This window comes from Ranitomeya imitator, chromosome 6 (assembly GCF_032444005.1).
Source record: "Ranitomeya imitator isolate aRanImi1 chromosome 6, aRanImi1.pri, whole genome shotgun sequence".
In the NCBI taxonomy this organism is placed as follows: domain Eukaryota; kingdom Metazoa; phylum Chordata; class Amphibia; order Anura; family Dendrobatidae; genus Ranitomeya; species Ranitomeya imitator.
The window spans coordinates 524,144,865-524,167,351 of NC_091287.1; the positions used below are offsets into that span (position 1 = coordinate 524,144,865).

The 22,487-nt window shown below is 43.3% G+C and overlaps 1 protein-coding gene across 1 annotated transcript in view; it reads right to left on the reverse strand.

The window, feature by feature from the left end:
* COLEC10 (collectin subfamily member 10) overlaps positions 1-22,487 on the reverse strand; it is a 121,173-nt gene that overhangs the window by 19,593 nt on the left and 79,093 nt on the right. The window contains exons 3-4 of the mRNA XM_069731827.1: positions 13,390-13,461; positions 8,430-8,501 (exon numbers count right to left, since the gene is read on the reverse strand). Of these exons, the coding sequence (XP_069587928.1) occupies positions 8,430-8,501; positions 13,390-13,461 (144 nt within the window). The remainder of the gene's footprint in view (positions 1-8,429; positions 8,502-13,389; positions 13,462-22,487) is intronic.

Here is a 22,487-nt window from a genome sequence, read left to right on the forward strand (position 1 = left end):
GGGGACCCTATCATACTCACCTGTGTCCCTGGATCCTCCTGCTGCTCCTCCTGGCCGCCGGCAAAAGAAAATGGCGGGCGCATGCGCAGTGCGCCCGCCATCTGTCTCCATCTGCTGGCCGGCAGGAGAACAGCAGTTGGGGCTAAAATTAGGGTTAGGGGTAGGGGTAGGGTTAGGGCTAGGGTTAGGGCTAGGGTTAGGGCTAGGGTTAGGGTTGGGGCTAAATTTAGGGTTAGGGTTGGGGCTAAATTTAGGGTTAGGCTTCTTTCACACTTACGTCGGTACGGGGCCGTCGCAATGCGTCGGCCCGACATACCGACGCACGTTATGAAAATTGTGCACAACGTGAGCAGCGGCTGTAGTTTTTCAACGCATCCGCTGCCCAATCTATGTCCTGGGGAGGAGGGGGCGGAGTTACGGCCACGCATACGCGGTCAGAAATGGCGGATGCGACGTACAAAAAAACGTTTCATTGAACGTTTTTTTGTGCCGACGGTCCGCCAAAACACAACTGATCCAGTGCACGACGGACGCGACGTGTGGCCATCCGTCACGATCCGTCGGCAATACAAGTCTATGGGCAAAAAACGCATCCTGCGGGCACATTTGGAGAATCCGTTTTTTGTCCAAAACAACGGATTGCGACGGATGCCAAACGATGCAAGTGTGAAAGTAGCCTTAGGGTTGGGGCTGAAGTTGGGGCTAGGGTTGGGGCTAAAGTTAGGGTTAGAGTTGGGATTAGGGTTAGGGTTTGGATTAGGGTTGGTATTAGGGTTAGGGTTGGCATTAGGGTTAAGCTTGGGATTAGGGTTAGGTTTGGGATTAGGGTTAAGGTTAGGGTTGGGGCTGAAGTTGGGGCTAGGGTTGGGGCTAAAGTTAGGGTTAGAGTTGGGATTAGGGTTAGGGTTTGGATTAGGGTTGGTATTAGGGTTAGGGTTGGCATTAGGGTTAAGCTTGGGATTAGGGTTAGGTTTGGGATTAGGGTTAAGGTTAGGGTTGTGATTAGGGGTGTATTGGGATTAGGGTTAGGTTTGAGGTTAGGGTTGAGATTAGGATTAGGGGTGTGTTGGATTTAGGGTTTTGATTAGGGTTATGGTTAGGGTTGACATTAGGGTTGTTTTGGGGTAAGGGTTGTGATTATGGTTAGGGTTAGTGATTAGGATTATGGATCAGGTTGGGATTAGGGTTAGGGGTGTGTTGGGGTTAGGGTTGGAGCTAGAATTGGGGGGTTTCCACTGTTTAGGTACATCAGGGGGTCTCCAAACACGACAGCCAATTTTGTGCTCAAAAAGTCAAATGGTGCTCCCTCCCTTCTGAGCTCTGCCGTGCGCCCAAACAGTGGGTTACTCCCACATATGGGGCATCAGCGTACTCGGGATAAATTGGACAACAACTTCTGGTGTCCAATTTCTCTTGTTACCTTTGTGAAAATAAAAACTTGGGGGCTACAAAATCTTTTTTGTGGAAAAATATATATATTTTTTTTATGACTCTGCATTATAAACTTCTGTGAAGCACTTGGGCATTCAAAGTTCTCACCACACATCTATATAAGTTCCTTGGGGGTCTAGTTTCCAAAATGGGGTCACTTGTGGGGGGTTACTACTGTTTAGGTACATCAGGGGCTCTGCAATCGCAACATAATGCCCACAGACCATTCTATCAAAGTCTGCATTCCAAAACGGCGCTCCTTCCCTTCCGAGCTCTGCTGTGCGCCCAAACAGTGGTTTACCCCCACATATGGGGTACCAGCATACTCAGGACAAATTGGACAACAACTTTTGGGGTCCAATTTCTCTTGTTACCCTTGTGAAAATACAAACTTAGGGGCTAAAAAATCATTTTTGTGGAAAAAAAAATGTTTTATTTTCACGACTCTGCATTATAAACTTCTGTGAAGCACTTGGGCATTCAAAGTTCTCACCACACATCTAGATAAGTTCCTTGGGGGGTCTAGTTTCCAAAATGGGGTCACTTGTGGGGGGTTTCAATGTTTAGGCACATCAGGGGCTCTCCAAACGCGACATGGCGTCCGATCTCAATTCCAGCCAATTCTACATTGAAAAAGTAAAACGGCACTCCTTCTCTTCCAAGCTCTGCGGTGCGCCCTAACAGTGGTTTACCCCCACATATTGGGTATCAGCGTACTCAGGAGAAATTGCACAACAACTTTTGTGGTCTAATTTCTCCTGTTACCCTTGTGAAAATAAAAATTTGTGGGCAAAAAGATCATTTTTGTGTAAACAAAAGCGATTTTTTTATTTTGACGGCTCTACTTTATAAACTTGTGTGAAGCACTTGGGGGTTCAAAATGCTCACCACACATCTAGATAAATTCCTTAAGGGGTCTAGTTTCCAAAATGGTGTCACTTTTGGGGGGTTTCCACTGTTTAGATACATCAGGGGCTCTCTAAACGTGACATGGCGTCCGATCTCAATTCCAGCCAATTCTGCATTGAAAAAGTCGAACGGCGCTCCTTCACTTCTAAGTTCTGCGGTGCGCCCAAAAAGTGGTTTACCCCCGCATATGGGGTATTGGCGTATTCAGGAGAAATTGCATAACAAAATTTATGGTTACATTTCTGTTTTTACACTTGTGAAAATAAAAAAAATGGTTCTGAATTAAGATGTTTGCAAAAAAAAGTTAAATGTTCATTTTTTCCTTCCACATTGTTTCAGTTCCTGTGAAGCCCGTAAAGGGTTAATAAACTTCTTGAATGTGGTTTTGAGCACCTTGAGGGGTGCAGTTTTTAGAATGGTGTCACACTTCATTATTTTCTATCATACAGACCCCTCAAAATGACTTCAAATGTAATGTGGTCCCTAAAAAAAAAAATGGTGTTGTAAAAATGAGAAATTGCTGGTCAACTTTTAACCCTTATAACTCCCTAACAAAAAAAATTTTGTTTCCAAAATTGTGCTGATGTAAAGTAGACATGTGGGAAATGTTATTTATTAACTATTTTTCGGGACATATCTCTCTGATTTAAGGGCATAAAAATACAAAGTTTGAAAATTGCAAAATTTTAAAAATTTTCGCCATACTTCCGTTTTTTTTTCATAAATAACTGCAAGTAATATCGAAGAAATGTTACCACTAACATGAAGTACAATATGTCACGAAAAAACAATCTCAGAATCAGCGGGATCCGTTGAAGCGTTCCAGAGTTATAACCTCATAAAGTGACAGTGGTCAGAAATGCAAAAATTGGCTCTGTCATTAAGTACCAAATTGGCTCTGTCACTAAGGGGTTAAGATTGCATAAAATTGCCTCCAATAGTGCTGTTGTCATGAAGGCCTTTCACCCTAATGATCATGCCGCAGAATTTAGGGACTTGAACCTAGGCTCAGACAATCCACCAGTACAGAGAAGTCTAGCCCTGAGGTGGAACTTGCTAAATGACTCCTTCAGCTTTCAGGTTAGTGGTGCAGAAAAACCATTTACTAAGCGTGGGGTTCTGTCAGTGGTGAAGAGTCTATATGATCCACTTGGGTTTGTCGCACCCCTGACTATACAAGGCAAGCTCCTGCTGAGACAACTCTCAGAGTACATTAAGGACGGCAATATACCACTCCCTGCAGACAAACAACTAAAGTGGAAGTCATGGAGAGAATCTCTTTGCGCCTTGGATAAGATCCACATACCACGTTGTTACACTCCGGCATCCCTAACTACAAGTCAAAGGAAGCGGATTCATGTATTCGCTGATGCCTCCACTGAAGCTATTGCCGCTGTCGCTTACTTGAAGGTTGTAGACTCTAATAATGAAGCCCATGTTGGATTTCTGTTTGGAAAGGCTAAACTGGCTCCTAAACCCGAGCACACCATACCCAGACTCGAGCTCTGTGGGGCAATACTAGCCATAGAGATTGCAGACTTCATATAGAGCGAACTAGCTATTCACGTGGATGACACAAAATTCTACACAGACAGTAAGGTAGTTCTGGGCTACATATACAACCAGACGAAACGCTTCTATGTCTACGTCAGTAACCGAGTGGAAAGGATCAGGAAATCCTCCAAACCCCAGCAATGGCAGCACGTCCCATCCCATCTTAACCCTGCGGACCTTGCTACTAGACCAGTGTCTATTGGTGCCTTCGCAAGCTCTTCTTGGTTGACAGGACCGGAGTTCCTTCACGAACAGTGCAAAGAGACTGCCGTTGAAGACAGCTTCAGCCTTGAGGATCCAGATGTCGACCCAGAGATCCGTCCTGATGTCAGCACCTTCATCACCAAATTCAAGGAGAAGGTTGGCTTAGACTGTCAGCGTTTTGATCGCTTCTCAAGATGGACGAGGCTGGTTCGTGCCATTGCAAGGTTAGTACACATTGTACAATGCTATCGCAATAAGGACAGTAACACTGATTGTCACGGTTGGCATATCTGCCATAAGCCTCTCTCTGCAGAAGACATTGCTCTGAGTGAACTCATTGTGATATGCAATGTGCAGCAGAATGTTTTTCACAAGGAACTGGAATCTATGCTGATGGACTCAAATCTTTCAAGACTCACTCACGAGACCTTGACCACTTTCTTAGCAGAAGTCTCTGCTATAGTAAACTCAAGACCACTTGTACCCATATCTACGGATCCAGAATCTCCTACAATTCTCACTCCGGCAACTCTCCTCACCCAGAAACTTGGAACTGTTCCTAACCCGCCTGAACACTCTGTGTCCAGTAACAAATATCAGAGACGGTGGAAATATGTGCAACATCTGGCTAATTGTTTCTGGAATAGATGGAAGAGGGAGTACCTGACACTTCTCCAAAAACGAAGAAAATGGCAACAAGTAAAGCCAAATTTACAAGTAGGAGATATTATCCTCATGAAAGACCAGAAGGAGGAAAGAAGCACATGGCCTATGGGACTTATATCTAAAACCTTTCCAAGTAACGATGGCAAGGTACGCAAGGTAGAAGTGACAGTTACTAAGCAAGGTGACCCCAAATCTTTCATTAGGCCTATATCAGAGATTATTTTACTCATACCGGTTGAGGATTGATTATCCATCCAATCAGTAGGAACTCTTTCAAGGAACTTCAACCTTTGGATTACAAATGGGTTGGAGACAGTTTGGCCTAGCGCGGCTTCTCCAATCCGAAGATGGGTTATCCGTTGGATTACTTCAGGAACTCGTTCTAGACATTCGTCTATCTTGTTATTCAATATGTTATTGTTGCATTGCATGCATTGTTTTTATCTTACAGGTTGAGGTATCCCTCCATGTATTTCCGGTAAACACTTCCAATTCGAGACTTATGGTATAGTGAAATCCAAGGATTTCAGACGGGGAGTGTGCTGTTCAGTTTATTCTTATAGACTTTCAGTCATACATGGACATTTATGTAATGCTAGTATACCTAGTTCTATCATTTATTGTATTTGTTATACTTTGCTGCCATCTACTGGCCGTTGCTATATCACACTGTAATATTTGTTATGGCATTTTCCCACAACACCTTTCTGTCTTTAGCTCCTCCTATCTTTTTCCTTCTTTTCCTGTTTGTACTCCGTGCCATCTTGGAATGCACATGTGCTGGAGAAAGGATTCTCTTGTTATCTCTAACCTGAAGCTTCTATTATCTCTATCTGGTGATTCTGTAACAGCTCTAACCTACAGTCCTCACTCTCACCAAGGTACTGTAAATAAAACCTGTTGAATGTATCACTGCATCATCCTTCCGGATCACCATGCGCGGCTGATAGAGACTGGTGGCACGGGTTGGCGAGTAACGCTACCTGCCATTGTTTATATAGCGATTTGTGATCACATCCCTCAGACACATCTCATCCACGTATATCGGTGGCAGAATAATAATAGATAGATAATAGATAGATAGATGATAGATGGATAATAGATAGATGATAGATAATAGATACAGTTATATGAAAAAGTTTGGGCACCCCTATTAATCTTAAGCTTAATGTTTTATAAAAATTGCTTTTTTTTGCAACAGCTATCTCAGTTTCATATATCTAATAACTGTTGGACACAGTAATGTTTCTGCCTTGAAATGAGGTTTATTGTACTAACAGAAAATGTGCAATCTGCATTCAACCAAAATTTGACAGGTGCATAAGCATGGGCACCCCACCAGAAAAGTGACATTAATATTTAGTAGATCCTCCTTTTGCAAAAATAACAGCCTCTAGTCGCTTCCTGTAGCTTTTAATGAGTTCCTGGATCCTGGATGAAGGTATTTTTGACCATTCCTCTTTACAAAACAATTCCAGTTAAGTTTGATGGTCGCCGAGCATGGACAGCCCTCTTCAAATGATCCCACAGATGTTCAATGATATTCAGGTCTGGGGACTGGGATGGCCATTCCAGAACAGTGTAATTGTTCCTCTGCATGAATGCCTGAGCAGATTTGGAGTGGTGTTTTGGATCATTGTCTTGCTGAAAGATCCATCCCCTGCGTAACTTCAACTTTGTAACTGATTCATGAACATTATTGTCAAGAAACTGCTGATACTGAGAGGAATCCATGCGTCCCTCAACTTTAACAAGATTCCCGGTGCCGGCATTGGCCACACAGCCCCAAAGCATGATGGAACCTCCAGCAAATTTTACTGTGGGTAGCATTCTTGGAATGCTGTGTTTTTTGGCCGCCATGCATAACGCCTTTTTGTATGACCAAACAACTCAATCTTGGTTTCATCACTCCACAGATTCTTCCAAAAAGAAATTGGCTTCTCCAAATGTGCTTTTGCATACCTCAGCCGACTCTGTTTGTGGCGTGCTTGCAGAAACGGCTTCTTTCGCATCACTCTCCCATACAGCTTCTCCTTGTGCAAAGTGCGTTGTATAGTTGATCGATGCACAGTGACACCATCTGCAGCAAGTTGATGCTGCAGCTCTCCGGAGGTGGTCTGAGGATTGTCCTTGACTGATCTCACCATTCTTCTTCTCTGCCTTTCTGATGTTTTTCTTGGCCTGCCACTTCTGGCCTTAACAAGAACTGTACCTGTGTTCTTCCATTTCCTTACTATGTTCCTCACAGTGGAAATTGACAGGTTAAATCTCTGAGACCGCTATTTGTATCCTTCCTCTGAACAACTATGTTGAATAATGTTTGTTTTCAGATCATTAGACAGTTGTTTTGAGGAGCCCATGATGCCACTCTTCAGAGGAGATTCAAACAGGAGAACAACTTGCAAGTGGCCACTTTATGTAGCTTTTCTCATGATTGCATACACCTGGCTATGAAGTTCAAAGCCCAATGAGGTTAGAAAACCAAAAAAAAGTGCTTTAGTAAGTCAGTAAAAAGTAGGTAGGAGTATTTAAAACAAGAAAATGATAAGGGTGCCCATACTTATGCACCTGTCAAATTTTGTTTGAATGCAGATTGCACATTTTCTGTTAGTACAATAAACCTCATTTCAAGGCAGAAACATTACTGTGTCCAACAGTTATTAGATATATGAAACTGAAATAGCTGTTGCCAAAAAAACAATTTTTTTTATCAACATTAAGCTTAAGATTAGTAGGGGTGCCCAAACTTTTTCATATAACTGTAGATGATCGGTAATAAATGATAAATAATAGATAGATGATAGATAGATACTAGATGATAGATAGATGATAGATATATGATAGATAGATAGATAGATAATAGACAGATAAGAGATAGATAATAGATAGATAGAGATATAATAGATGATAGATATATATAGATAATAGATAGATAGATGATAGATAATAGATAATAGACAGATAAGAGATAGATAATAGATAGATAGAGATATAATAGATGATAGATATATATAGATAATAGATAGATAATAGATATATAGATATATAATAGATAGATAGGTGGATAATAAATAGATAGACAGATTGACGTTCCTGAAAACATGAGAAATGCCATGAATAGCCACTAGGTGGAGCCACAGAACCAATATTAGGATTACAAGTTTATTACAATTTGTTGTTCTCGGTCTTTGTATTTTTGGAGAATTTATGTAAAATGTGGAGGATATCTGGCTCCGCTTACTTCCACATCAGAATGAGAGGTTCCATATCACCTGTGCAGTGATCAGCGGGTGTCCTGCTCATGTCTCACCAGTTGAGTCTTGGGTTTGTACAATGATGAGGAGCAGCAGAGTAGAATATGGTTAGGTTCACACTGGCAATTTGGAGTATTGATAAAGGAAATCCAAAGAGGAACTCTGCAAGAAACACATCCATCCCAATGATGCCCAACTATACACTATATATTGACTATACTTTCGCAGGCTACAATTGTTTTCTTGCTGTTTCTAGTGGCGGTGCAGCTCTGGGACTGCAGTCATTATCAGATGATAACCATGAGCGCCGTCACTAGGACAGGAGGGTTCATATATTCACATTTCAATCATTTTCTGTTATCATCTGGTTTACTATTAGTTTTAGAGAAAACAGTCACCGACATACCGTACCTTTGCTTCCAATCGGACCAATTTTACCGATAAAGCCGTGATCACCCTCATTCCCGATTATTCCCTTACCACCTGAAAGGAAAGCAAACAAGATGAATCCGCACGATTACATGAACAGTCTCGCGGAGGAGCATTTATGCTGCAGTGTCCCTGTGAACGACAGTAATGAGGGAAGGATTCTTTACAGTTCAGCTTTGTAACTATGGAGTGTAGTAAAATTCCGCCAAGCGCTTGGTCGGCCCTCTGAGTCTTCGTAGGTAAGCTGAGTAATGTCCCTGCCCCAGCGCCACGGCCGTCCTGTCGTATCTAGTGTGAGTGATTAACAGCAGATCTTTAAATCCTGCAAATTGATAAGTGCGGGCTCCATGGATGGGAATTATTTTCCTGAGGACACTGCAAAAATGAATTCTTTGGGTGCTGTCGCTCAGTGCTCCCTGGGCATGACCTGATCCCCTACATGTTTTCCAGTTATCTCTCTCCCCTTTTAATTGATTGACAGCCCTGGCTGCAAACGAGGCAGTGTGCTTGTTCGAATGTCACCATATTGGCTAATGTGTTAATCTGTCTTCCTCCTGGTGATAACCTATTTCCTGTTTTCTGCACAGCGCTAGAACTCTGATGATCAGCACATGTGAAAAATGTCAGCAGAATCATTGCTGCCTCCTGTGAAGTCAGTGCTGTCAATCAATAAAGAGGAGGCATGGAAATAGCTGAAATTCAGTTGTTTTTTTTAGCAAGGTGCATGCCAAATGCTTTGCCACACCCAGGGAGCACTGAGCACCTTGTTAGCATATTTGGATATAGAAATATTTCTTGAAACTAAACTAATGGATTGTAACCGTAAAGGTAAGATTATTCTTAGCACACAAGCCCGCACAATATATTGTCCTTACATAGTTTGAACTCTGGTTATGCAGTGACAGGCCACCTTTAAACACATGAAGAAATTGTTTTCTCCTGCGGGCACCACTAGAGGGAGCTCCTTACATATGGAACTTAAAAGCAGTTGTAGGAATCTGAAAAAAATAAGCTCCCCCTAGTGGTGGTGAGGTGGTGATTCAGGCACACGGGCAGCACACTGAGAGGCTGAACTGGATCTGAACTGGAAACACTGGTCTCTGTTCCAACCATCAGCCGCATAAATCTCATGAAGGTTGGAATATAATCTCTAATATGAATTAAATAGCTTCAGTGTACTGGGGACTCTTTCCAACCATTTACATAAGTCTGGAGGATGAATGAATTGCTTCATTCATAAAGTAGGGATCAAACACAGGATTCAGTCCAACAGAATCCTAAAATGATTTTCCAGAGAGGAAATGTTTTTGTCTACTTTATGATGGCGAGTACGTGCCTCGTTTCACCATCTATGTGCTTGACACATGCATTCCTAACTAATTCATACTAACATATGAATTTTGGTCACTGTCTCCTAAAAAAATCAACACAATCCTCCCCTGCTGCTGACATAATTGAACTCTCACAATATCTTGTGATAATGTCCCTGTGACATGTATCCAATGTCTACATTAAAAATGAACAAGAATAGACAAGTCTCTGCCTCCCACAAAATCAGTACACTCATCTTATGCTGCTGCCATTATTTCCATTATCTGATAAGCTACTGGGTATTCTGTCCCTCTTACTTCATGACATTGCCCTTTTTTTCAGACAGTTATATACGGAATTTATAGTCTACAACTTTATACTGGAATAGACATGTCACTGCCTTCCTCAAGACCAGAACACTCCTCCCCTGCTGCTAACACACTTCTACCATTCCTTAAGTCTATATTGTGGTTTACCAGTCTCTCCCACATGACAATATTCTTATGATATGTAATCACTCTCTACATTAATAAATATACAAATATAGGTCACTGGATCCAACATGGCCAGAACACTCCTCCCTCGCTGCTATTACAATCAAACATACTTGCCTGGCTATATCGTTTTCTATCACCATTTTCCGATGAGACGATATCCTTGTCACATGTAACCAATATCTATATTAACATATTTGCAAAAATAAGTCACTGCCTATCACAAGACCAGCACACTTCTCTCCTGCTGCTGAAATAATTATACCTATCCTTTAGTCTATATGGTAGTCTCAGTCTCTCCCATGGGATAACATTCTTGTGACATGTAATCCCTCTCTACAGTAACAAATTTACAAATATAGGTCACTGTCTCGAACAAGGTATGTACACTCATCCTCTGCTGCTTCTCTAATCAAATGTACCAGCCATTTTCTATCACCATTTTCTTATGTGACAATATCCTTGTCATATGTTACCAATATCTTTCAGAACAAATTTACAAAAATAGGTCACTGGCTCCCAGAAAATCAACACTCTCCTCCCCTGCTGCTGACATAGTTGAATTCTCTCTGCTACATTACATGGTATTCTATAGTTATATCACATGTTACAACCTTCTTGTTAAAGATAATCGATGTCTATATTAACAAATTGACAAGACCAGAAAGGTCACTGCCTTCCACAAGTTCAGTACACTCCTATGCTGCTGTCATCATTCGTATTATCTATTTAGCTACTTGATGTCTTATAATTCACTCTCTTTTGACACATGCTCTCCTAATATGTCAATTAACATAATCACAGGAATGGACAGATACTTTTGTAGATGGTTGTCCGAACTGATCAACTATGGTCTCATGAGATTTACACATGCGAATTTATGTGATTGCACATGTGCACTACTTTTGACAGTCACGGACAGCTGTGTTGTGTATGACAAAGTTCTAAGGCAATAGCGAGAGAATTAAGAGTAGCGATCGCTATACATAACAGACAAATAAAGAAGCACTCTGTAGGGCTATAGCATGAAAACATGAAGTATTTGAAATATGAATTGCATTATTGTTCTAGAAAATAGGAAGAAACGATAATACTTTGCCCATAAATTGGCCAATTGATGTGTACCCAGCAGCCTCAATAAGGCGATTCTCTTTGCTGGGAACCTGCCAAATGTGAATCCTCTCCTTGGCTGAAGCCAGCATTTATAGGTAGGTAGGATCCTGCTATGATTAAACCTGTGTCATACCGGCCTCCTCTGACGCTGCGGCCGCTTCTCCTATCAGTCCCGCTCTCTCCATTTCTCCTCGCCGCTCTCAGTGTCACGCCGGTTCCCCGTGTCCTCTTCCTGCTGCTCGGGGATTTCGGCGTGGGGTGCGCGCCCCTCTTCCCTCCCGTCCTGTACCTGCTCCACACATGCGCCTTAGGACGCAGGTGTGCACTTCTTCCTCCAGTTAACCATTTCTGACCCTCCCTGCTCCTGTCTCCTCCAATCAGGTACCTCTTTGGGCTATATCAGGCCTCGCCTCCATAATGGAGGTGCCTGATTGTTGTGTGCAGTTTGTACCTTCGTTTGGCCCTGTCTGGTTCAGATCCTTTTCTGCTCCAGTCTGGTCCGTTTTCTCAGGCTCATTCTCCTCCTGTCTTCCCTCCGTTTTCCCAGCCTGTCTCCCTTGGTTCGTCCCTTCCTCCCCTCTCCCTTTTACTTTCATTCCCAGGATTTCTCCTCTACTTCCGTCCTTCCCTTCTGTCCTTTCCAGAGCCGTCCCTCTTGGTGCCAGCTGTTGCGGTATTGTTCCCCTCGGGCCTGCTCCCCAACTATCCCTGTATAGGGGTTGTCATCGCGGGTTCGCTCGCCCCTGGGTGTATCAGTACCGTGACCCAGAGGGTCCACTCTCTGTCCGGTTCTTCCGTCCTCACGGTCACTATTGGACTGCGCTCAGATTTCATCTGAGTGCAGTCAGATTGTCACAGTCTTCCGTCCTCACGGTCACTATAGGACTGCGCTCAGATTTCATCAGAGTGCGGTCAGATTGTCTCAGTCTTCCGTTCTCACGGTCACTATTGGACTGCGCTTAGATTACATCAGAGTGCAGTCAGATCGTCACAACCTGCCAGAGAATGAAGGGTGGTTTGCTCGGTCAGAGAGCCTATATATAAAGATCAAACACTGACCATCACTTCCAAACAGAAACAGGTGTGTACAGGTGCAAACTAAGAGTAGCCATCTCTCTGCACAACCAATCAATAAAGTTGCTCTCTGTAGTTCTGCAGTATGATAACCTGATATATATGATATATGCATTGCGTTACTGCTCTAGAAACTAGGGAGAAAGAAGAATACTTAGCGCATACATTTGACAATTGATGTATGCCCAGCAGCCATGATAAGGCGTTTCTCTCTGCTGGGAACCTTTATGTTTTCCTTTTTTCCGTTTGGTCAGTGTTTTGTTATTTGTCTACATAGGCTCTCTGACTGAGCACTCAACCCCTCAACCTCTGGGGGTTTTAATCACAGCAGGATCCTATCTACCGATACAAATGTAGGCTTCAGCCCAGGAGAGGAATTACATTAGGTTAGGTTCTCAGCAAAGAGAATCACCTTATCATGGCTGTTGGGCACACAAGAATTGGCGAATTGATGAGCTAAGTATTCTCATTTCTTCCTATTTTCTAGAGTATTAATGCAATTCAAATGTCATATATTTCATGTTCTCCTGTTATAGCGCTAAAGAGTGCAGCTTTATTTGTTTGTTAAATAAGGAAATCTTGACCTTCAAGAATATGCTTGGCAAGGAGGAACATTGACATTTCTTGTTACTTTTGTTATATCTGGACCATGGGAGGGAGGTGCATGAGGAGGCAGGATTTTTTGGGATATGCACTTGGGAGCTATGCAGGTAGGTTTCCAGTCCTTCCTCAATGATTCTAGGATGAACAATAAAGAAATGATAGGGTAGATAAGGTATACCAGAGAAAATAGGTCACTGCCTTTCTCAAAACCAACACTCTTGTCCTCTGTTAATGTATCAGTCACTTTCTCTGATCAATCAGCACAAATATTTATTGTAGGAATAAGACAACAAAATAGTTACCAGAAATATATAAAATTTATACAATAGAATAAACCAGCTACTTACCCTTCAAACCCTTGGGACCTTCCTTTCCTAGTTTTCCAGTTACACCTGTGTCACCTTTTTGACCAATGTCACCTGTAATATGGAGAGACAAGTTGTAAAGTTTTTATTTTGGGACCCAAGATCTTTAAAATCTTTGTACACCTTTTGCGCAGACTCTTTTTTCAATTCTTTGTTTCCTAAATGGAAAGCTACAGGGTGTCTGTCACAAAAAAACTCCATTTACACCATTCTTAGCCCGCCCTTATAACAATCATTTACTAATTTAGTTTAGGTAAAAACCCATTTTATTAGATACATAAATAACTGATCTTTCATGCACTTTTGTCTTAGCCAATGACTTTTTTTTAATTTTTACAATTTGGTTTCATTAAAACCTATTGCACTCTTCAGCTTCTACTCTCTTTTTGCCCTGCACATTCCACGTTGATGTTTTTTGCACCCATAAATCAGCTTAGAAGGAGCTCGGGAAAACAAAAAATAAAAACAGATAAAATAGTTAAAAACTCTCCCATTGGACTATCAGAGTAAACTCACTGACAGATTCTCAGTGAACCCATTTTTGCAGCCAGCAACAGAAAATGCAACACAGAGGTTATAGAAAGCAAACAGTGCAAAATTTTTAAAGGGAATCTGTCAGCGGGTTCGTTCTACCCCTTTTGAGAGCAGCATGATATAGGGATACATACACTTATTTCAGTGATGTATCACTGATTTTACTGGGTGATGAAGGCTAGCGATGAAACGCGCGTCGGGGCTGGAGCCATCCCAGCAGGAGGATCATATGGGTGAATATCATTAGTTTATTCTCTTTTTATGCTGCTCTTTTACTAATCTTGCCTAGCTATATTCCATTACAACTTGGGCTGGCATGTGACCCTCTTAGTAAAATTCTTTTTCCACTATGTATTCATTCATGTTCGTTGGATATATGAGCCCTTGTAGCATTCCAGATTCTGTAAAGACACATTGTGTTCACCCTCTCATGTAACAATGTCCCACATCCGGTAATAATGTCCCCAATCCTGGCTCCTTCCTGTAATATTAATGTCCTCCATCCAGGCCCTTTCCTGTTCTAATTTCCTCCATCCTGCGCCCCTTTCAGGTATAATGTCCTCCATCCTGTGCCCCTCCCTGATATAATGTCTCTCTTTTCTGGTATAATGTCCTTCAATCTGGGACCTTTCCTGGTATAATGTCTCCTTTTCTTGGTATAATGTTCTCCATGCTAGTCCCCTCCTGGTATCATGTCTCCTTTTTCTGCTATAATGTCCTTCAATCTGGGTCCCTTCCTGGAATAATGTTTCATTTTCCTGGTATAATGTCTTCCATCCTAGGCCCCTTCCTGGTATAATGTCCTCCATGATAGGCCCATTTCTGGTATCATCTCTCCCTTTTCTGGTATAATGTCCTTCAACCAGGGTCCCTTCCTGATATAATTTCTACCTTTCCTGGTATAATGTCTTCCATCCTAGGCCCCTTCCTGGTATAATGTCCTCCCATTACGGGATACTTCCTGGTATAATCCTCCCCATCCTGGGCTTCTTCTGGTAATAATGTCCTTGTTCTGCTGCTCTTGTCCAACAAATGTAAAAAAATTAGACAATTTTACTCACCTTCCTCTGCTCCCAAAACATGCAGGGTCCTATTTTAAAGCTGGTGCAGAAGTGACTTGAACGCTAATGTGCCAGCGACTTGACCGCCGAAGTATACTGCCAGGCTATGATTGGCCAGCATCATGTATTGCTGTGCGGGTGAAAGAGGATGATCCGGACTTTGGATGCCTCTTTGGCACCAATGCCGGAACTATCAGGACTGTTACCATTGTTGCACGGGGGAATGCTTTCTAGACCGGACCGACCTTTGCACTTGTCAGGGGGCAGGTCAGGTATAAAAGGGGCTGCGAGAGGGACAGAGTCAGTAATTTCGGCGGGAAGACTGAGTGCACAGCAGGGTGAGGTGCAGGCCTGGAGAGCGCAGTATCTCGTGAGCAAATGCCCACCTACAGACTTCCCAGGAATCACGTCCTCTGTACCCAGATGACAGACTACTACCTGCCAGACGTTCCCCGTGCCGGGAAGTGAATCATACGTGAGACCCGTTACTGCTGCGTGTGCGCGCCTTAGTTCAGCACCGGTGACTGAGTCAGATCTTACCGACCCCTTACCCAACTTGTGCAACACAGACGCTCTGCCCTCATTGAAGAACTGGACCCCCATCTACCCAGGACCACTCCGAGACATCACGTGCCGCTGTTGTCGGTGCCAACGTTGGAGACCGAGGAGCTGCAATCAAGAAGCCAACAGACCGATAGATCTGAAAACACAGTAGTTTGCCAATAAATGGCTTCACCCAATCACTAACCACGAGTGGAAAAAAATTTGGGTGTTATCGTTCATATTCTCTGAAAAAAGGCAAAGAAAGCAAAAATTCTGCCGGGGTATGTAAACTTTTGAGCGCAACTGTATGTCTATGCAAGGGATGTGGAGCTATAAAGATGACTGCCATAAAGATATGTTCAGAAATACAACATTGTAAAGCTGTTTAGATAAAAGGGTGCGCATTGCCTTTAAGGCTGGAGTAGCACCTTGTGCCTTTAGATGTCCAACGCTGGAATCTCTGACGGTCCGTAGGCTAGACACAATGCTACACTGTGAATCATCGCGTTCTCCTTTGTGACATAAACACTGACTTCTATAAGAGATGTTGTTATTTTAGAAGGAAAGCACCTGAAATGTTCTATTTTTACGATAGGCTCATGGGTGAAGTAATCTAAACATTTGGGGATTTTTTTTTTTTACGAACTCTTTATTCACAAGATAGAACACAATGGTTTTCCTGATTATGGAAAAAAAAAAAAAAAACAAATATAAAAGAAAAAAGTTTAAGTAAATTTGATAGAAATTTGAAGAACGTGTTTCTGGTAAATATGTTATTCCAGGAGGTAATTTCTTGTATTGTGCATCCACCATATCCTGAGAAGACGGAATGATTCATCATAAATACCACAAAGCCGAATTCTGGAAAGCAAGGGCAATGGTAATCTGCACAGGCACTAGATAATGGCCCTGGCCGAGTTAGTGTAAGGGGGTACGGAGGCTAGTTCATGCCTCACACTCCTTGATTATGTCCCTAAGAAGCTGGTATATTTAATATGTCTTATAATGTTGTCATGTTGGGTCATGTATTGTATAAATATATATATTCTTGCATTAAACAGACATAGGGAAAGTGCAGGATTTAGATTTAGCCCACTAGGGGAGGGCATAATAAAGTAAGATAGGAGTAGGTTAGACCAATAGGATTTAATGAGTTAGGAGGGGCCAACTGGGATAGTTGGGGGGCTTCCTGGAGTTAGTCAGTAAGGGCTGGGAGCCAGGACAGGAGAGTTGTGTCCCGTAACGTTTAAGCAGGGGAGCCCAGCCATCCAGGGCCTGGGGCTTAAGGCCCCTTCACATTTAGCGACGCTGCAGCGATACCGACAACGATGTCGATCGCTGCAGCGTCGCTGTTTGGTCGCTGGAGAGCTGTCACACAGACCGCTCTCCAGCGACCAACGATGCCGGTAACCAGGGTAAACATCGGGTAACTAAGCGCAGGGCCGCGCTTAGTAACCCGATGTTTACCCTGGTTACCTTCCTAAAAGTAAAAAAAACAAACAGTACATACTTACCTAACGCTGTCTGTCCTCCAGCGCTGCGCTCTGCACTCCTCCTGTACTGGCTGTGTGAGCACAGCGGCCGGAAAGCAGAGCGGTGACGTCACCGCTCTGCTTTCCGGCTGACCGACGCTCACACAGCCAGTACAGGAGGAGTGCAGAGCGCAGCGCTGGAGGACAGACAGCGGTAGGTAAGTATGTAGTGTTTGTTTTTTTTTACTTTTAGGAAGGTAACCAGGGTAAACATCGGGTTACTAAGCGCGGCCCTGCGCTTAGTTACCCGATGTTTACCCTGGTTACCAGTGAAGACATCGCTGGATCGGTGTCACACACGCCGATCCAGCGATGTCCACGGGAGATCCAGCGACGAAATAAAGTTCTGGACTTTCTTCAGCGACCAACGATCTCCCAGCAGGGGCCTGATCGTTGGTCGCTGTCACACAACGATTTTATTAACGATATCGTTGCTACGTCACAAAAAGCAACGATATCGTTAACAATATCGTTATGTGTGAAGGTACCTTTACAGTCACACAGCAGTGGAGGAATACAGGGCAGCATCAAGATGGTAGCAGCTATTTTTGTGGGAACAACCCTAAATGTCCAGGGTCCACAACCTAGCAAGGAATGGAGGAGCCATACTTCTACTTCACCTCTATAGAGGGGAGCTGGCGGGGGACCCCTGAAGCTGGTTAGTCTGACCAGTCAGGAAGCTGCGGTACTGAAGGCGACAGTACGGCCCTGCAAAATTCCTGGAGGAGTAAGGGACAGCACAGAGAACGGAATGGTGATATTCTGCGACGAATCTTGTGCCAGTTCTAAAACTAAACTGGACGAGCTGAGTAAAATTGTTTTGCTGAAGATGAATTTTGACTCTGACTGTCATTGCGTGGTATTAAAGGAAAAGGACTCCCGGCAGTGGGAAATGGACCCTGACTTGCAAGTGAGTGAATTACCAAGTGTTAATAGAGCGGAGGGCCAGTGTGTGCCAGCGCTGCCACTCTCAACCACGACTACCCCCCCCTGGCCTCCGCTTCATTGGTATGACTGATGCTGTAATTACAACTCCAATTCCCCCCAAAAAGTTGAGATGCTGTACATAATGGAAAGAAAACAAGAATGCAATGACCTGGAAATCTCCATATTTTATTCACAGCAGAACACAGAGCACAGATCAGAAGGTGAACGTTGGCCATTTTTCTATTTTCCTTGTCAATGTGAAAAAAAAATTAACTTGATAGCAGCAACACATCTCAAAAAAGTTGTGGTTCAGGAGAGTTCATTGAAACATCAACAGTGTCAGAGTTATTACAACCAGACTTGGAAGAGGATCCCTGAAAAGATCTTACTGTGTCAGAAAGGTCTCTTTGCAGGTGGTTATGAGACATGGCCAAGGCCCTATGTTCCACAGACAGATCCTGCCTCATTTGTGTCAAACTAGCTATTTGACCACCAAGGTATGGAGCGGATCCATAGAAAGCAGAGAAAAAAAAACCTGTCTGTTTTTGGTCAGTTATAATGTCATGCTGCTGCAATGCAGGTAGGTGCAGGCTTGACTAGATGGCAGTAGAGAGGAAGCAGGACTGCACCTAAACAGAGCTGATCTGCAGTGCAGCAGTGAGGCTACCACAGGTGGCAGCAGAATAGTCAAACAAACCGGGTCAAATACTAGACTGTAGCGCAGTACCAAAGGAATAAGCAAACTCACGGTCAGAGACAAGCCAGTGGGTCCGTAACGGTCAGGTGAAGATAAGCCAAAAGACAAAGGACAGAAACAGGTCAGAATACAAGCCAAGTCAAAACCAGGAGGTCTGCACACTAAAGGGAAACACTGAATCAAGATAGGAACAGGGGAAAACAGAGGCATGAATTCAGGCAGCAAACGCAGCAGGATCAATCAGAGCAATCAGAGTCAGCTACAGCAGGACTAGGCAAAAACTATAACTGAAAAGATCTGCCGAACACAATGGGGATAAATAGCAAACCTGAGACCAGACTGAGACTGAGAAAAGTTAACCCCTGACATGATCAGACCGGGATAAGTGATCATGTCAAAACCCGGTCTGAATCATTACAGCGATTGTTTTTTTTTAAGTTTTTGAGCTTTCGTTTTTACCTCTCCTTCCAAGAGCCACAATTTTTTTTAGCTTTTGTGTCGACATAGCAGTATGAAGTCTTATTTTCTGTGGAATGAGTTGCAGTAAAGAATGACACCATTCACCTTCCCATTCAATGGAATGAAAAATGATAAAACAATTCCAAGTGAGGTAAAATATAGAGATGAACAGATCTTATGAAATTCAAATTTTCCAACTTTGTCGTATTTCCCCAAAAATTCAATTTATGGCAAAAAAAAATTGTACAAATCACAATACATCACTAATCATAAGAGCTTACACTGTACAGGAGAGAGAGGACCGCACTGACCATTAGAGCTTACACTCTACAGGAGAGAGGACACCATTGCCCATAAGAGCTTACACTCTACAGGAGAGGGAGGAACCCACTGACCATAAGAGCTTACACTCTACAGGAGAGAGAGGACCCCACTGACCATAAGAGCTTACACTCTACAGGATAGAGAGGACCCTGCTGACCATAAGAGCTTACACTCTACAGGAGAGAGAGGACCCCACTGACCATAAGAGCTTACACTCTACAGGAGAGAGAGAGAGGACCCCGCTGACCATAAGAGCTTACACTCTACAGGAGAGAGAGGACCCCGCTGACCATAAGAGCTTACACTCTACAGGATAGAGAGGACCCCACTGACCATAAGAGCTTACACTCTACAGGAGAGGGAGGATCCCACTGACCATAAGAGCTTACACTCTACAGGAGAGAGAGAGAGGACCCCATTGACCATAAGAGCTTGCACTCTACAGGAGAGAGAGGACCCCACTGACCATAAGAGCTTACAATCTACAGGAGAGAGAGGACCCCACTGACCATAAGAGCTTACACTGTACAGGAGAGAGAGGACCCCACTGACCATAAGAGCTTACACTCTACAGGAAAGAGAGAGGACCCCGCTGACCATAAGAGCTTACACTCTACAGGAGAGAGAGGATCCCGCTGACCATAAGAGCTTACAATCTACAGGAGAGAGAGGACCCCACTGACCATAAGAGCTTATACTCTACAGTAGAGAGAGGACCCCACTGACCATAAGAGCTTACAATCTACAGGAGAGAGAGGACCCCACTGACCATAAGAGCTTATACTCTACAGTAGAGAGATGACCCCACTGACCATAAGAGCTTACAATCTACAGGAGAGAGAGGACCCCACTGACCATAAGAGCCTACATTGTACAGGAGAGAGAGAGGACCCCACTGACCATAAGAGCTTACACTGTACAGGAGAGAGAGGACCCTGCTGACCATAAGAGCTTACACTCTACAGTAGAGAGAGAGGACCCTGCTGACCATAAGAGCTTATACTCTACAGTAGAGAGAGGACCCCACTGACCATAAGAGCTTACACTCTACAGGAGAGAGAGTGGACCCCGCTGACCATAAGAGCTTACACTCTACAGGAGAGAGAGGACCCCATTGACCATAAGAGCTTACACTCTACAGGAGAGAGAGAGGACCCCACTGACTATAAGAGCTTACACTATACAGGAGAGAGAGGACCTCGCTGACCATAATAGTTTACACTCTACAGGAGAGAGAGGACCCCGCTGACCATAAGAGCTTACACTCTACAGGAGAGCGAGGACCCTGCTGACCATAAGAGCTTACACTCTACAGGAGAGAGAGGACCCCATTGACCATAAGAGCTTACACTCTACAGGAGAGAGAGGACCCCACTGACCATAAAAGTTTACACTCTACAGGAGAGAGAGGACCCCGCTGACCATAAGAGCTTACACTCTACAGGAGAGCGAGGACCCTGCTGACCATAAGAGCTTACACTCTACAGGAGAGAGAGGACCCCATTGACCATAAGAGCTTACACTCTACAGGAGAGAGAGGACCCCACTGACCATAAAAGTTTACACTCTACAGGAGAGAGAGGACCCCACTGACCATAAAAGTTTACACTCTACAGGAGAGAGAGGACCCCGCTGACCATAAGAGCTTACACTCTACAGGAGAGCGAGGACCCTGCTGACCATAAGAGCTTACACTCTACAGGAGAGAGAGGACCCCATTGACCATAAGAGCTTACACTCTACAGGAGAGAGAGGACCCCACTGACCATAAAAGTTTACACTCTACAGGAGAGAGAGGACCCCATTGACCATAAGAGCTCATATTCTACAGGAGAGAGAGGACCCCACTGACAATAAGAGCTTACACTCTACAGGAGAGAGAGGACCCTGCTGACCATAAAAGCTTACACTCTACAGGAGAGACTTACCCAGTGACAATGGAGATGGAAAATGACTCTGGCATACAAACTGTGCTCCACTGGCAACTGCTGAGCTGTGATGGCCCAGGTACTGACTACCACTGTTCGAGGTGTGATAATCCGCTAAATGTCATAGCTGCAGGGCATTATGGGAAAGCCTGCGAGGCTATGAAAAATGACATTAGCCCATTTTATGACTCTTAAGCAGTTTGGGTAATGGTTCTGGTCGAGTTATCAATTTTTGGGGGGGTAATCGCAAATCAAATCTCAAAATGTACTTACTAGCTACGCTCGCTGCTGTTAAAGGCAGGTGCTGGTACCTGCCCTGTATGGAGCTAGCTCCAATCAGTGCTGTTTATCCCTTTAGATTCTGCTACCTTTATTTAGGCTGTTAGATGGGGATGGTCACCCATCGATCCTTTCCCAAATCCCAATGGTGAGGACATGGCAGCTTTAGACCTACTGTAGGGTCCCAACATGCCACAATGAAATCATGAATTTTATATTATACTGCTAAACTAATATTGCAAGTTGAAGTTCCCCAAAAAGGAAAAAAGATAAATGTAAACAGTATATATATATATATATATATATATATATATATATATATATATATATATATATATATATATATATATAATATAGTGTGTGTGTATATATACAGGTCCTTCTCAAAAAATTAGCATATAGTGTTAAATTTCATTATTTACCATAATGTAATGATTACAATTAAACTTTCATATATTATAGATTCATTATCCACCAACTGAAATTTGTCAGGTCTTTTATTGTTTTAATACTGATGATTTTGGCATACAACTCCTGATAACCCAAAAAACCTGTCTCAATAAATTAGCATATCAAGAAAAGGTTCTCTAAACGACCTATTACCCTAATCTTCTGAATCAACTAATTAACTCTAAACACATGCAAAAGATACCTGAGGCTTTTATAAACTCCCTGCCTGGTTCATTACTCAAAACCCCCATCATGGGTAAGACTAGCGACCTGACAGATGTCAAGAAGGCCATCATTGACACCCTCAAGCAAGAGGGTAAGACCCAGAAAGAAATTTCTCAACAAA